At 44.1% G+C, this 17,310-nt stretch overlaps 1 protein-coding gene across 4 annotated transcripts in view; it reads left to right on the top strand.

The window, feature by feature from the left end:
- The window catches only part of NLGN3 (neuroligin 3), a 285,040-nt gene that overhangs the window by 247,566 nt on the left and 20,164 nt on the right, over nt 1-17,310 (top strand). For 3 of the 4 annotated variants that reach the window (XM_063937134.1, XM_063937132.1, XM_063937133.1), the window contains one exon: nt 17,099-17,158. The exons of the other annotated variant lie outside the window; for it this stretch is intronic. In XM_063937134.1, coding sequence (XP_063793204.1) covers nt 17,099-17,158 — 60 coding nt within the window. The remainder of the gene's footprint in view (nt 1-17,098; nt 17,159-17,310) is intronic. 4 annotated transcript variants of the gene reach the window in all.

The following is a 17,310-nucleotide window of genomic DNA, read 5'->3' as shown; positions in this document are numbered from 1 at the left end:
TACAGAAATTAGAAACAGTGCTAAAGCAAATAGCTGAGGATTATAAGAAACATGGACAATTAGTATTAGCTCTGCCAAAAGATCAACAGAAGGACCTGCTTTCCCTGTTTCCAACTTCCATTGAGGAACCAACAAGAAGAGATAGCCCAGTGGATCTACAGAGCCCGATAGAGGTGATAAGACATATAGCACTGAACAGGTCTAAACATATTTATCAGTTGTTGGAGGTTCTAGATGAAACCCGATGGAAGCTAAAAGAAGAACAGATGTTTAACACCAAAATTGATGAGAGGAACAAAGAGCTTGAAAGAGAACTTTGGTTTATACAGAGAGAGATGGAAACCATGGCATCTGATGAAAGACAAACCAGAGTGGATCAGGAGCAACAAAAGTTGATAATGTACCAGCAGCAGGAAGACAATATTCATTCTCTGGAATCAAAAATAACTGAGTTGTCTGAATTATTGGAAGTGGGTAAAGAAACTGAAAAGGAGGATCATATTTGTCTGAATGAAATGAAAGAAAGACTGTCTCAGCTAGAATCTGAGAATAAAATACTCAAGGATGCCAACTTCCTAAACAACTGTCCTGAAGACCGTATCCATGAATTTTCTATGCGACCGGATACTAAGGACATAGCATTACAGACTGAGGTAGTGGATGGTATATTGCTGAGACAATCTTCTATGAATAAAGTTGATAGTAAAGGGACACAGTATATGTCTCTTAAAATGACTGGCACAGTAATATGGTTCCATGTGAAGAAAGGCTATGGCTTCATTAAAAGGCATGACACCGGAGAAGACATATTTGTACATTGGACATCCATAACGAAGAATAACCCCCTAAAACTGTTGTACAGTGTAGGAGATGGAGAGAAAGTAGAATTTGAAGTGTTGGAAGGGGAAAAGGGTGTACATGCAGCAAATGTGACTGGCATAGGTGGAGTACCAGTGAAAGGGAGTCGATTTGCTCCAAACCGACGAGGATCATACAGTTATTGTTATCAACCACGAGAAAAAGCGGTGGATGAAGGAAGTGCATATTCAGAACAAAGGCAAGGGAGAGATCCAGCTCCATGTCATCCTTCTACAACTTTACATTACCGACCTCTCTCGAGATTCAATGGTAGATTAAATCAGTCCCAGGATCAAGAAACGGAAAATTCAGATGCTAAAGACTTGATAACTTTAGAAGCCTCGTCAGAGAAAGAAACTAGTCTCAGTGACAATCGTAGTGAGGTACATGATAACTTTACCCTAGCACAATCTCTTAAATCTTCCATCCGAAGTCCAGTACTAAAAGAAGTCAATAAATCAGGTGTAGAAGAGCTAGGGAAACCAGCACGATCAGAGAACACTATCCCTGGGAGGCATGAAGGCTATGTAGTTCCATCCCTCCCTATTTGGCCAACAGTTAAAATGGTTGAGATGAGGTGGCTTGCTAATGGATGTGAATGAATATATACTATTTTAGCATAGTGAGTAAGGTAGATGGTGCATTGGCACCTAAAGATGTTAAACAGTGACAATGCACCAGGGGGAGAAATGTAACCCTGATTTAGGGTTTAAACAACACTTATACTGATGTAGTTATAATATGGTGACTAAAATGGAGTATAAGCATATATATTATTCATATAAAAGTTAATGGATGTTGTAATACTATATGCATGTTTTGAGGTGAATAATACAGTTCACATATATGTAATTGTATGTACATTGATGTAAATGTAGTGGTGAATACAATTAAGGCTTATTTTATGGTTTCACAGTGTATCTAAAGGGTTAATGTCCTTGTGCTCCTAACTGTCAATCACCTAGTGGGGTGATTGCCAGTGGGCGGGGCATCACCTCAGAGTGGGTCATGTGACTACTAGAGAGGGGTGGAGAGGTGCTGTGAGTATAGCTGAGGGAGAGACTGCATATCCCTTGGTGAGAGGACATAGTTTTTTGCTGCTCTGGCCGTCGCCCGCATTAGAGCTGAGCGGTATACATTGCGGCGGCCGGAGGGGGCTAAGTGTGTGTAGCCAGAACAGGGCTTCCTTACTGTAAAGGTGGTGACAGCAGCATTGAGACTCAGCACTGTTCATAGAACCCGGCATTAGCGCTAGTCAACTCACCCAGCAGTATTGGAAGGGCGCACCTATGACAGGGAGACAGAAAGGGTTCCTTCCTACCTATTACCGGCACAGACTCTGACAGCCACAACAAAGAAGCCAGGACCAGCAGCAGAGGCTCCATTCTGTGTGGCTGTGAGTGTAAGGGAGGAGTCGGGGGAGCAGCCTGCAGCAGCATCACTAGATCGTAGAAGTGTGAGTGTATAATCCAGCCATTATATTACCCCTACACTAAGCACAGCACGCCATAGGTGACTATGGTACATAGTCAATTTCATATTGGGACTAAGGACTCCAGGGCTAGGCCGCAATAATGGCTATTAAGCAGGAGGATAGTAATGGGTCACAGTAGTCAGAGTGACCTATAATTACAGTTCCATGTATGGCTTAATCATAGTGCTAAGGAGAAGGTAGAAAGCACTTGGTATATATATGTAACAGGAGGAGTGGAGGGAAACTTGAACTGTTTAACGCTTCATAAACAGTTTTAAAGCTCCCCCATATATCAGCATCACATCAGTCAAAGGAGAGCCAGAGACATTGTTCCGCAGCGCTAAATAGAAAGTAACACCCTAAAGCTGCCACCTAATGTGTGTATTTATGCCCCTGAATTAGCAGAATTAGAGGCAAGGACATTAAAGGTAGCCATACTACAGTGACATTGGATGGATGTTAAAGCCTCTTAGCCACAAAGGATTAGACTATCATCCCGATTCAAGGACTAGCTTGTGGCACTTTAATACAACTGTGTTATATGTATATTCGTGAACCCGTAAGAAGGACTGACACGTAAGAGACTATTAGTTTTAAAGTTAAAGGATTTGAGCTCGCTGTGACTATGATAAGAGAAACCATCTCTTGCAGATATATTTAATATAGACTCATCCTAAGAGACAACAATAATTTGAGGCATACAGGAATCGAAAAGCTATATAGGCTCTGAAATATAGAAAGCATCACCTACTTCAAATGGACACAAGGACGCAGCATAACAAAGGTTTATCATACCAGCTTCTTAGGAGTTTAGTTTAATACTGGACAACTACGGTAACATTTTTACTGAGGAAAGGATACAGATTCCTTGGTAATCAACTGTTGATGTTACTATCTATGAGCTAAATAGATACTTTCTGTTATCTTCCAAGGAGGAACTATAAGTAACCTTATAGGAGAAAGTAATCGCTACCATAAGTAGACTGAGCCAAACATCTTTCTCTTTAACTGAAGGGAGAACTGATAGTTGATACTAAAACATAGTGTCAGACATTCTGTATTAACTGCTGTTATTTTTAGGAAGTTTATAGGCCCTTATAGTGCACTATCATATTAAGAGTACCCGGGTCACTCTAACACCTAAGGGTGTCTTGAAAAGAAAAAGGATTTGTTGTATTGCATGCAGGTACTGTGTATAGGCCTAATTGACCGGGGGTTAGCATGGATTAATGACTTAAAGGGGAATGTGTAATTGATGAAATGTTATTGTATACTTAATCCATTTGGTACTGGTCATTAAAGTGTTATACTTTCCATGTGTGTCTGGTCCGTCTGGAAGTTGATCTGAAGATCCAGGAAGAAAGAGACAGGTATATTAGATAATATATCTATGATATAAGGGAATCATCCCCTAAGGATAGAGATCAGGCTTACTCAAGCAAGCCTTAACGGTAGTTAAATACTACACATAGCTTGAGTGGAGGCACAGCTATTAGGTAACCATCCCTTAATAGAATACATAGACAGCTCTCGTTCAAGGTATTGAGGGTAGGGTTACAAACAAGTCACCCACCCCATCAGAACCATTTCTAAATTCCCCTCCCCCCACCCGTGGCATTACCTCTACTCCTTCCCCATCAAGCAGAGCGCAGCAGAACATGTTTCAGAGGGGGACTGGGATCAGCCTAACAGTGATCAAGGGGAACTATGTTCCCCTCTTCTTACTTATCTAACAGGTTTATGCCCCCCTCAGTGCCATTTGTATGGCATCCTGGGGTGCAGATAAGTTAGAAATGTCATTAGGACAGCACAGACGGTGTAATGGTTAGCTTTTCTGCCTCACAGCACTGAAGTCATGGGTTTAATTCCCACCATGGCCCTAACTGTGTGGAGTTTGTATATTCTCCCTGTGCTTATGTGGGTTTCCTCCAGGTACTCTGGTTTCCCCCCACAATCCAAAAATATACTTATAGGTTAATTGGCTCCCTACAAATTAACCATAGCCTGAATGTGTGTGCGTGTACGTGTGATAGAGAATATAGATTGTAAGCTCCACTGGGGCAGGGACTGGTGTGAATGGCCAAATTTTCTTTGTAAAAGCGCTGCGGAATATGTGTGCACTATATAAATAACTGATAATAATAATAATTAGTAGAAATGGCAGTGGTAATATGAGACTACTTCATTGCTGCGGGGCCAGAGCAGGAGTAGAAAAAAACCCATACTACACCCCTTCCTCAGTAACAGGCAGGGCACGGTTGGCCTGGGCGCATGGGGTGCCACCATATCAGGGAAAGCCCAGCTGGCTGCAGTTTATTAACTGGATAATAAAATGTCACTATTGTATATATATGTAAACATACAAACAAAAGACAATGCAGTAGTCTGTTTATTCATGAAACTGCACTATTTATCAAAACTGAATATAATAATATCAAAAGCTAGAAGTCCATTGATGGGTAAAAATACTTATTTTGTTTATTATAAGAATATTGGCTCTAAATAAAAACCATAAAAATATATAATGTTTTTTCTATATTTATAAATAGGTATGCTCCAACAAAAAACTGAATGAAATGATTCCAATCTCTGTGTTTGATTATTACATTACCTCATCCTTTATACTCTCAGAAAGAAATATTCTTTGTCAGTTATGGCAATAATTTCCAAAAATGAAAAAAATGGTAAAACCTCTCAGTGATAACTCATACTGAACTCTGTGCTCCACTAGAAATAAAGTCTCTGTCAGTTACAGTAGATATGATATACAAATCCAGACCTCTAGAAAACCTGCCTCTATTATCTGAAAAATGAGCAGTTAACACTGCACTAGCATCCTAATGCATGTCCCAGATAGCCCAGCAGGTGGGAATAGATGGATAATACAAGAGATGACCAGAAACTGTTATAGGCCCTACACACTGGCCGACATCACTGCACGATATGAACGATCTCGTTCATTAATGAACGAGATAACGTTCATATCGTGCAGTGTGGAGGCACCAGCGATGAACGATGCGCGGCCCTACGCTCGTTCATCGCTGGTGCCCCGTCGGCTGTGCATGCAGGCCAATATGGACAATTTGCCTGCAGGTCTATGGAGCCATGTGACGGGAGTGAAGTAACTTAACTCCCCCCGCCGCCGGGTTGCCCGTCGGCCATATCCGCCGTCGGGCAGCTTGGCGGCGGGTCGGCCAATGTGTAGGGCCCTTTACACAAATAATGTAAATTACAACAATCACAGTTACACCAATAATGTTTCCAATAGCGCATTCAGTCCAAGGGGTTGATCCAGTTAACCGTGATGATCTCGCAGGTGTGAGCCATTGCCGCAACAGCCGCTGTATACGGTGACCCTAACTCGCCCAAAGTGCTCGCCTGCTGGCCACCCCATAGAGCTCCGAGCAATTTAGTGAAACCAGCAAATGAAGGGAGCCAGATTGGGTGCCGCTGCCGGTGTTGAATTGCAACAGTACATCGCACCCTTCTGGGCTACATAGTCCCTTAAGAGGTTATGCTTCCCTTCTGAGGCTATTGCCAAATCTTGAAACATGAACTTCAATAATGTACTGTAGGTTCACACACGTGCTAGAAACGAACGCATTTCTTAGTATTAAATACAGTTTCACCAGAGGGTTTGCAGTTATTATAATCTGTTTCATCTAGGGTGCACTGCATGGTTCAATAAGCAATACTTAGTGATATGTCAAAAGACCCATATATTGTAGCCTACATCCTACCAGCAACTGGTGAGGCAGCCATCTTGTGTGCACTGCATAAGATAAATGGACAGGATAAGCAATATGTTTCACAGTGGGAGAACTACCCACACTAGATTAGGAAGCTATCTTGGGAACACACTGAATAGGTTCAAATGGCAAGACAAGCAATATTTAGAAATATGATACACTGTGGGGCAAATAAAAAACACATGTCAAATACATAAAGGGCATCCTTAAAACCTGGACTATTGGGGTGCCTTGAGGACCTATTTTGGGAACCGCTGTTGTAGATGAAACAGTAGTATAGATTACAGATTGACTACTTGAACCTGTATGACACTAACAGACAGTCTGAGGGAGTTAGATGGTACTGAGTAGTGTGTGGAAAGTCAGTAGGTGAATATAGTGGAGGGTGAGTAAGATGGGGATACAGTTCTGTCCTTAGTCTCACAAGGGGCTGCTGACAATTCAGGGAAGTCTTACCAGTTGTCAGATTGCAGACCACATAGTGATGTCAAAGGGCCTGATCCATGTTTGTAAGTAAAGCACAAAAAAAAACAAGCAACTGGGCAAAACCATGCTGCACTGCAGGTGGGGCAGATGTAACATGTGCAGAAGAGTTAGATTTGCCTGGGGTGTGTTCAAGCTCAAATCTAAATTGCATTGTAAAAATAAGAATTTACTCACCGGTAATTCTATTTCTCGTAGTCCGTAGTGGATGCTGGGAACTCCGTAAGGACCATGGGGAATAGACGGGCTCCGCAGGAGACTGGGCACTCTTTAAAGAAAGATTAGGTACTATCTGGTGTGCACTGGCTCCTCCCTCTGTGCCCCTCCTCCAGACCTCAGTTAAGGAAACTGTGCCCGGAAGAGCTGACACAACAAGGAAAGGATTTGGAATCCAGGGTAAGACTCATACCAGCCACACCAATCACACTGTACAACTTGTGATAACCATACCCAGTTAACAGTATGAACAACAACTGAGCCTCATTTTACGGATGGCTCATAACAATAACCCTTTAGTTAGGCAATAACTATAAACAAGTATTGCAGACAATCCGCACTTGGGATGGGCGCCCAGCATCCACTACGGACTACGAGAAATAGAATTACCGGTGAGTAAATTCTTATTTTCTCTGACGTCCTAGTGGATGCCGGGAACTCCGTAAGGACCATGGGGATTATACCAAAGCTCCCAAACGGGCGGGAGAGTGCGGATGACTCTGCTGCACCGAATGAGCAAACTTAAGGTCCTCCTCAGCCAGGGTATCAAACTTGTAGAACTTAGCAAACTTGTTTGACCCCGACCAAGCAGCAGCTCGGCAAAGCTGTAAAGCCGAGACCCCTCGGGCAGCCGCCCAAGAAGAGCCCACCTTCCTTGTGGAATGGGCTTTCACCAATTTTGGATGCGGCAATCCAGCCGCAGAGTGAACCCGCTGAATCGTGCTATAGATCCAGCGAGAAATAGTCTGCTTCGAAGCAGGATCGCCAACCTTGTTGGCTGCATACAGAATAAACAGCGAGTCAGACTTTCTGACTCCCGCCGTTCTGGAAACATACATTTTCAAAGCCCGGACTACGTCCAGCAACTTGGAATCCTCCAAGTCCCTAGTAGCCGCAGGCACCACAATAGGCTGGTTCAAATGAAACTATGATACCACCCTAGGGAGAAATTGGGACGAGTCCTCAATTCTGCCCTGTCCATATGGTAGATCAGATAAGGGCTTTTACATGACAAAACCGCCAAATCTGACACACGCCTAGCCGAAGCTAAGGCCAATAGCATGACCACTTTCCACGTGAGATATTTTAGCTCCACGGTCTTAAGTGGCTCAAACCAGTGGGATTTCAGGAAATCCAACACAACGTTAAGATCCCAAGGTGCCACCGGTGGCACAAAAGGAGGCTGAATATGCAGCACCCCCGGAACAACGTCTGAACTTCAGGCAGTGAAGCCAGTTCTTTTTGAGAGAAAAATGGATAGGGCCGAAATCTTGACCTTTATGGATCCTAATTTTAGGCCCATAGTCACTCCTGACTGTAGGAAGTGCAGGAATCGACCCCTCTGGAATTCCTCTGTAGGGCCTTCCCGGCCTCACACCAAGCAACCTATTTTCGCTATATACAGTGAAAAAGTCTCGCTGTCACGTCTTTCCTAGCCTTTATCAGCGTAGGAATAACTGCATCCGGAATGCCCTTTTCCGCTATGATCCGGCGTTCAACCGCCATGCCGTCAAATGCAGCCGCGGTAAGTCTTGGAACAGACAGGGCCCATGTTGCAACATGTCCTGTCTGAGAGGCAGAAGCCCAGAGTCCTCTGAGAGCATTTCTTGCAGCTCCGGGTACCGAGTCCTTCTTGGCTCATTCGGAGCAAAGAATATTGTTCTCACTCCTCCTTTTATTACAATTCTCAGCCCTTGGGTATGAGAGGAAGAGGAGGGAATACATAGACCGACTGGAACACCCACGGTGTTACTAGTGCGACCACAGCTATCACCTGAGGGTCCCTTGACCCGGCCTAAAACCTTTTTTAGCTTTTTATTGAGGTGGGACGCCATCTAGTCCACCTGAGGCAGGTCTCATCAATTTGCAAACTGCGTGAAGACTTCCTGATGAAGTCCCCACTTTCCCGGGTGGAGGTCGTGCCTGCTGAGGAAGTCTGCTTCCCTGTTGTCCACTCCCGGAATGAACACTGCTGACAGTGCGCTTACTTGATTCTCTGCCCAGCGAAGAATTCTGGTGGCTTCTACCCTCGCCACCCTGCTCCTTGTGCCGCCTTGGCGGTTTACATGAACCCCTGCGGTCTGACTGGATCAGAACCGGTTGGTCGCGAAGCAGGATCTCCGCTTGACTTAGGGCGTTGTATATGGCCCTTAGTTCCAGGATATTGATGTGAAGGCAAGTCTGTTGACTTGACCACAGACCTTGGAAATTTCTTCCCTGTGTAACTGCCCCCCACCCTCGGAGGCTTGCATCCGTGGTCACCAGGATCCAGTCCTGAATGCCGAATCTGCGGCCCTCGAGAAGGTGAGCACTCTGCAGCCACCACAGGAGAGACACCCTGGCCCTGGGGGATAGGGTGATTAACCGATGCATCTGAAGAGGTGATCCGGACCATAAAGCACGGGGAGAATATACAAACTCTACACAGTTAGGGTCATGGTGGGAATCGAACCCATGACCTCAGTGCTGTGAGGCAGTAATGCTAACCATTACACCATCCGTACTGCCATCTTGTCCAGTAAGTCCCATTGGAAGGTCCTCGCATGGAGCCTGCCTAAGGGGATGGCCTCGTATGATGCCACCATCCTTCCCAGGACTCGAGTGCAGTGATGCACTGACACCTGTTTTGGTTTTAATAGATTCCTGACCAGTGTCATGAGCTCCTGAGCTCTCTCTATCGGGAGATAAACCCTTTTCTGGTCTGTGTCTAGGATCATGCCTAGGAGAGGCAGATGAGCTGTAGGAACCAACTGCGACTTTGGAATATATAGAATCCAGCCGTGTTGCCGTTACACTTCCAGAGAAAGTGATACGCTGTTCAGCAACTGCTCTCTTGATCTCGCTTGTATGAGGAGATCGCCCAAGTACGTGATAATAGTGACACCTTGCTTCCGCAGGAGCACAATCATATCCGCCATTACCTTGGTTATGACAATCCCGTACCGCAATTCTGAGGTACGCCTAATGAGGTGGATAAATGGGGACATGAAGGTATGCATCCCTTATGACCCGATTCACGATAAAATCTCCCTCTTTTTAGGCTTGCCCTGACCGCTCTTAGCGATTCCATCTTGAACTTGACCTTCTCAGGTATATGTTCAGGGATTTTTAATTCAATATGGGTCTGACCGAACCGTCTGGTTTCGGGATTACAACATGGTCGAATAATAACACCCTCTTGTTGAAGGAGGGGACCCTTGACCACCACCTGTTAAAGATACAATTTGTGAATTGCAGTTAACACTGGCTCCCTCTCTTGGGGGGAAGCCCGCAGGGCCGTCGGTGAGGGGGCATCTTCTCACAGTCCAGCTTGTATCCCTGAGACACAATATCTATTGCCCAGGGACCTAACAGGGAGTGAACCCACTTGTGGCTGAACTTACGAAGTCGTGTCCCCACCGGGCCTAGCTCCGCCTGTGGAGCCCCAGCGGCATAGGTGGATTTTTGTAGGGGCCGGGGAGGACTTCTGTTGATGGGAACTAGCTGTGTTGATCCCGGCTCTGACAAGAAAGGACGCACCTCAGACTTTCTTGTTTCTTTATTCGAAAGGCTGCATTTAATAATGTCGTGCTTTTTTAAGCTGTGCAGGAATATAAGGCAAACTAGCAGAATTACCAGCTATAGCTGTGGAGACCAGGCCCGAGAACCCTTCCCCACACAATCCTCAGCCTTCCATATGCCTCTTAAGTCGGCATCATCTGTCCAATGCATATTCTAGAGGACACGTCAAACAGAGATCGACATAGCTTTGACTCTAGGACCCAGTATACTCATGTCTCTTTTGGCATGCTTTATAACTATATATCTATCACTTAAGACAGCATCTTTAATATATTTACTAGGGTCTCAATCTCTGCTGATAAGGTACCTGTCCACGCTGCCACAGCGCTATAAACCCCTGCCGACACAATCGCCGGTCTGGGTAGTATACTAGAATGTGCATGCTATCTGCAGGATCCCTGAGAATAGCAAGTGCTACCGTCTGTGCAAACAGGACACCCTAGGGGAAGATTCTCAACACATCCTGGCCCTAGTGGGGAAAGGATACAGCCTGAGAATTCTCTTGTGGGAAGCTGCCGTCTCTTGTCTGGAGATTCCCGCTCTTTTTCCTCATGAGAGGAGGGAAATTTACCTCAGCATTCTTCCCCTTAAACATGTGTACTCTCGTGTCAGGGACAGATGAGTCATCAGTGATATGCAAATCATCTTTAATTTCAATAATCATATATTGAATACTTTCTAGCCATCTTGGCTGTAACTTTGCATTATCGTAGTCGACAGTGGAGTTAAACTCCATGTCGATACCAGTGTTTGTTATTTGGATAGTGAGCATTGTGAGACTCTGAAGGTCTCTGTGACATAGGGCCAGACATGGGTAGATTTCCTGTCTGTTCCCTAACCATTTGTGCAATAAATTCACCTTAGCACTTACACATATCCAAACAGGTGTCGGCGTTGTCGACGGAGACACCCTCTCACACACATATCCGCTCTATCACCTCCTTAGAGGAGCCTTTTACCTCAGACATGTCGACACACGCGTACCGACACACCACACACACAGGAGATGCTCTATTTGAAGACAGTTCCCCCACAAGGCCCTTTGGAGAGACAGAGAGAGAGTATGCCAGCACACACCCCAGCGCTATATAACCCAGGGATTACACTACAACTCAGTGTTTACCCAGTAGCTGCTGTATATACAATTTTTGCGCCTAAATTTATGTGCCCCCCCTCTCTTTTCACCCTTTGTGTACCAGGATACTGCAGGGGAGAGCCTGGGGAGCTTCCTTCCAGCGGAGCTGTGAAGAGAAAATGGCGCTGGTGTGCTGAGGAAGAAGGCCCCGCCCACTCAGCGGCGGGCTTCTCCCGCGTTTTGTATAGCTTAATGGCGGGTTTTTTTACACATATACAGTTTTCCAGACTGTATTATGTGTATTTAGTGCCAAAAGGTATTCTTATTGCTGCCCAGGGCACCCCCCCCCCCCAGTGCCCTGCATCCTACAGTGACCGGAGTGTGTGGTGTGCAGTGGGAGCAATGGCGCACAGCTGCAGTGCTGTGCGCTACCTTAATGAAGACCGGAGTCTTCTGCCGCCGATTTCATCTCCTTCTTCTGGCTCTGCAAGGGGGACGGCTGCGCGGCTCCGGGAACGGACGATCGAGGTCAGGCCCTGTGTTCGAACCCTCTGGAGCTAATGGTGTCCAGTAGCCTAAGAAGCACAAGCTAGCTGCAAGCAGGTAGGTTTGCTTCTCTCCCCTCAGTCCCACGTAGCAGTGAGTCTGTTGCCAGCAGAAGCTCACTGAAAATAAAAAACCTAACAAATACTTTCTTTCTAGCAAGCTCAGGAGAGCCCACTAGGTGCATCCAGCTCTGGCCGGGCACAGATTCTAACAGGTCTGGAGGAGGGGCATAGAGGGAGGAGCCAGTGCACACCAGATAGTACCTAATCTTTCTTTTAGAGTGCCCAGTCTCCTGCGGAGCCCGTCTATTCCCCATGGTCCTTACGGAGTTCCCAGCATCCACTAGGACGTCAGAGAAAATAAACTGTCTAACATTTCTGAGCTACATGCAAAAGCTGACAGTAGTTACCCTGCACAGAAAAAATATAAATGTATTTTCTCACCTTGCATGGTAACATGGTTTGTTCCAGTCACAAAGTTACTTACTTTTTTTTGTTTACTTGTAAACATGAAACAGGCCCAAAGTGACATCAGCAACAGTAGCAGTACTTAGAATCATTTATGAAACAGGGATGATATGTTTTGGTAGAGTATGGAAGGGTATTCTGGCTCAGTCCAAGTCCAGGTGGGAGCAGTGGCGCCGAGAGGGGGGTGGGTACAAATCACCCTGGACTGGACTGCTGGAGTCCACTGACACCCCCCCGAGTATACCTGTGCTGTGGCCAGCGCCATCGTCCCGGTGATCGGTGATATCTTCAGGAAGATGGCGCCACACATGGAAAGCAAAAACTCTGGGACTGTGCCAGAGTATTTGCTCTCTAGTGACCAGCGTTATCTTCCCAAATATATCTGGGAAGATGGCGCTGGCCGGGGAGGAGGGGCACGCTTCCAGATCAAGTGTGGTTGGAAGTGGGTGCACCCCCCCCCCCTCCCCCCATGCACCCCCTATCTCCCCCTGTGTTAAAATGGTGTCCCCGCAATTCTTTTATTTTTACATTACTTGTATATTAAAGGGCATAGTAACACCTACTTTATTAAGCAACGCTCCCACCCCTTTACCGGGGCCGGCGTGGCTCTCGATGGCCCTGGGCGGGAGCCCTTCTTGTGCGTGTGCCCTTAGAAGAATGTCCTCATTACCCCACTAATAATGCAGCTTAGCAAGTTGCTGTGACTGGAAACCTCTAGTTTGTCCAAGTCCCCCATACCATTGTACAACCATACACATATTATGTAAGCCCTTTTGGCTGTGTTTCTCTTTTCTGTACATTCAGGTAAGTTATTTACTACAGAATATGATTTTACAGTGAAACAAGCAGGAAACATAAATGATGTAGAGATAAAGTTCATCCTAATTTAGAGTTTATGTCTTGTATGAAGTTTACCGTAAACAACACAAACTGCCTATTACTGTACATGAAAACTCCACTGATAACATTCACAAATATATTGGGAGCTCATCATCACTAAAGATAATTGAGCTATTTGTTTAATCATGGGAAAGGCTTTTCCAATCTGTATTGCTTATCCTGACCCATTCCACCTGGAACATAAAAGTTTTGCTTCCATTTTTCCAACTCTTCCAGTTATAACAACATGACCGGACTTAAATAATTGAGGTCAACTACGACTTAACATTACCTATCTAATTTAAATAATGCCAATTGGAGAACTATAGTAAGTGATTTAACTTTAAAGGAATTAGATACATACCTCATGGATGGTAACTTGAAAAGAATAGAATAGGTTACGTAAATGTAATGCATTGTCCACTCACAGAACTCTTCTTTTAAAACAGTGTACCCGCCAACCTCTTTTGCTTTTTGGTCATCTGCAGCTGATAGGAGGATGACTCTTGCCATTGCTGCTCAGTCAGCTCTGACACTTGCTTTAGTAGAGTCCTGCAGGCACCTGGAGGAACAGAGAAACATATCTGAATGTAGACTTGTTGACAGAGAGGCTGTGTGATAGAAAAGTTTCTGCTACCAGGAATGGGAAACTGCTGAGCAGTGAGATGTCTGTTGGTGGGCACATCTGTAACTCCGTTTATGGTGTGTTAACGTTTAAATAATCATCTGTGAATGTTTTGTAACATTCACAGACAATTCTCAAAAAGTTATTATACCATAAGGGAGGCTATCAAATGTATCAAACAATTTGCACTAGACACAATCTGTGGAGTAACCAGAGAGAGTATTTAATACAAATGCACTGATAAAACAGCTGAAAGACCAAAAAACTCTAATAAAAATAATATACTATGAATATACAGATCTCATGACAACGTAGCGATTCCTCTATAAATATATTGTATTTTCTAAGAAGAGTTGTATGACTGTTAATGTACATTTGTTTTTGTGTGTCTGATTGTTAGCCTGTCCCTATGTTTATGTAGTCAATCCCTATGCAGATTAGTCATTACTCGTAGATATTTTATTAAAAGGGTTTATACTGTAGAACAACAGGCAGAACATACATTGTAACTACAAAGGCAGAATATACATTGTAACTACAAAGACAGAACATACATTGTAACTACAAAGGCAGAACATACATTGTAATGACAAGGCAGAACATACATTGCAACCACAAGGCAGAACATACATTGTAACTACAAAGGCAGAACATACATTGTAACTACAAAGACAGAACATACATTGTAACTACAAAGGCAGAACATACATTGTAATGACAAGGCAGAACATACATTGCAACCACAAGGCAGAACATACATTGTAACTACAAAGGCAGAACATACATTGTAACTACAAAGACAGAACATACATTGCAACCACAAGGCAGAACATACATTGTAATGACAAGGCAGAACATACATTGCAACCACAAGGCACAACATACATTGTAACTACAAAGGCAGAAAATACATTGCAATTACAAGGCAGAACATACATTGCAACCACAAGGCAGAACATACATTGTAATGACAAGGCAGAACATACATTGCAACCACAAGGCAGAACATACATTGTAACTACAAAGGCAGAACATACATTGTAACTACAAAAACAGAACATACATTGCAATTACAAGACAACATACATTGCAATTACAAGGCAGAACATAACATTGTCAGCACACCCTACTCTTAAGGTTAACTATAAACCTGAATGACATACATTCTCACATAAAAGTATGTCATTAACATAAAATTAAAATAAAACCATGATCAGCCAATTTTTGTGATGTTTTTCTCAGTTGCTCCTGAGTTTACAAAAAAGATATATTTTCTAAAACAAGGATTTGTCAGAAGAGATGTTGTCAAACCTAGATCTTTAGGGGTCAGTTCAATTAGCTATGAGTCCCCTTGCAGTGTAAGTGCAGCTATATGCCGCGCTTACGGTATCTCAGGACTCTTGGGTTTTTGTTCACGGCCCCATAGAACTACATACAACATGACGAGTCCGGGGTGACATATGACCATGAGTGGTGGGGGGGCAGGTTGAGAGGCTACTGCCGGTGTTTCCATGGTGTTACAATGGCAGTTTGCCCCTCTCGCAGCTAATTGAATTGACCCCTTAGTGTAGTAATCTTTTACTGTTCTGACTTTTTTTGTGTCATGTACCATCACTGTCAAACTTCTGGGCTGGAATTTGTTACTTAGAGGCCCGCAGTTCCAATACGCATTTAGTGCCCACAAATTATGTTCAGTGATCATCACATAATTCTGCCTAGAAAGCAGTCTACTGTACCAACCTTTACCTGCATCTACAGGAAAACAATAATCAGCATAGTTTAATGCCTTTGCTGCTTTTGTTAAGCAGGACCTGCCAATCTTATGACATCTAACTTCAGCAGGCCTCTGATTGGAGCAGTGCAATAGGTGTTCCCAACCCAATGATGTGGATGGGCTCCAATGTTTAAACAGACAATACCTAGGTTGACAGTAATTAGGTCGACTCCATATGGTCTACAGGCATTAGGTCAACACTGATTAAAGGATGACATGCCTTAGGTCAACACTAATAAAAGGTCGACATGCATTAGGTAGACACTGATAAACGGTTGACAGGTTCAAATGGTCAACATGGTTATGGTCGACACATGTTGACACAGCTATTTAAGGGGGGGGTTTACATCTCTTACACTTTTTTCATACTTTACCATCCTCGTGGACTACTGCGGGGAACAAGAATAGTAACCTGTGCCGAGCGCAGCGAGGCAACTTGCCTTCATTCGCCATGCAAGGGGACGCAGTACACTTATTGGGGTTCCCTGTGCTCTGACGGTAAAAAGGACACCCAAAAAAACAAGTAGTGTCAACCTTTTTTGCATTGATCATTTTCCATGTCAGCCTTTTCACATGTCAACCTTTTGTCAATGTCAACCTAAGACATGTCGATCTTTTGTCAGTGTCTACCTAGACATTGTAGATCTTCTATACCACACACACACTGTGGATGGTGCTGCCACTGTGGTCTTATGGAGACTGCAAGCTTAAAATCACCAGCACCAACCTGGCTATCTACCTTAAGTTACCTTCCTTGATCTGCACATCACCATATATTCACCACAAAAGTATTTATGCAACCACTCCTGAATATTGTAGAACCATGCAATGCAAGATAATGCATTACATATAATAAATAACAAATTTTAAATTTATATTCTATCCACTTTTATCCATTACTACTGCAACCATAAGAGACATTCGAAAACTAAAGCACTATAGTACATGAAATACTATGGGGCATATGTAATAGGGGCCGAGTTTGCCGGAGGTGCAGGATGCCAACCATTAAACTCTGACCATGTTACACATGCCCCGCCTATACAGTATTTGCATACATCCTCTCCAAAATGTGAAAATTTACTGTATTCATTAAGGATACAAAACTGACTTCATACACTGACGACACAAAATCTTTTCCCATATAAAACATATGCCATTAATATTATCAGAGCTATGTACCTTCCCCTTCCCTTTGCCCTTTTTGAAATTTGTGCAGGCCCCAACCCCAGGGAACATTGTAATGTAAATCTCTGTGATTTTATGCCCTCATCTGAGACGTCCCCTCATCCCCAGGGTAAGCACTCATGTCCTATACACTTTAGACCTGTTATCTCTTGAATTCTCTTGTTTGTTTCTGTTTACTCGGCTCGGTCTCCTGCTCTGCTCAGGACCCAGCGCTAAGAAACAGGGGGAAGAGGTTTCGGATAATGACGAAGACGAGGAAGGAGGTATTTGCTGGCTGAGGCTGATGCATGGAACCTGTTATCATCATACTCTCCTCCCATCCATTTTGCTCCTTCCCTCTCACCCATTAGAAAATCTGTCAAGAGGTTAATCCTGTTCTTTTTCATGCACTTCTCATCTAAACTTTATAGCTTCC

Source organism: Pseudophryne corroboree, chromosome 8 (assembly GCF_028390025.1).
Source record: "Pseudophryne corroboree isolate aPseCor3 chromosome 8, aPseCor3.hap2, whole genome shotgun sequence".
In the NCBI taxonomy this organism is placed as follows: domain Eukaryota; kingdom Metazoa; phylum Chordata; class Amphibia; order Anura; family Myobatrachidae; genus Pseudophryne; species Pseudophryne corroboree.
Note: the sequence above shows the minus strand (reverse complement) of the source record. Positions and strands in the feature narration are given on the sequence as shown.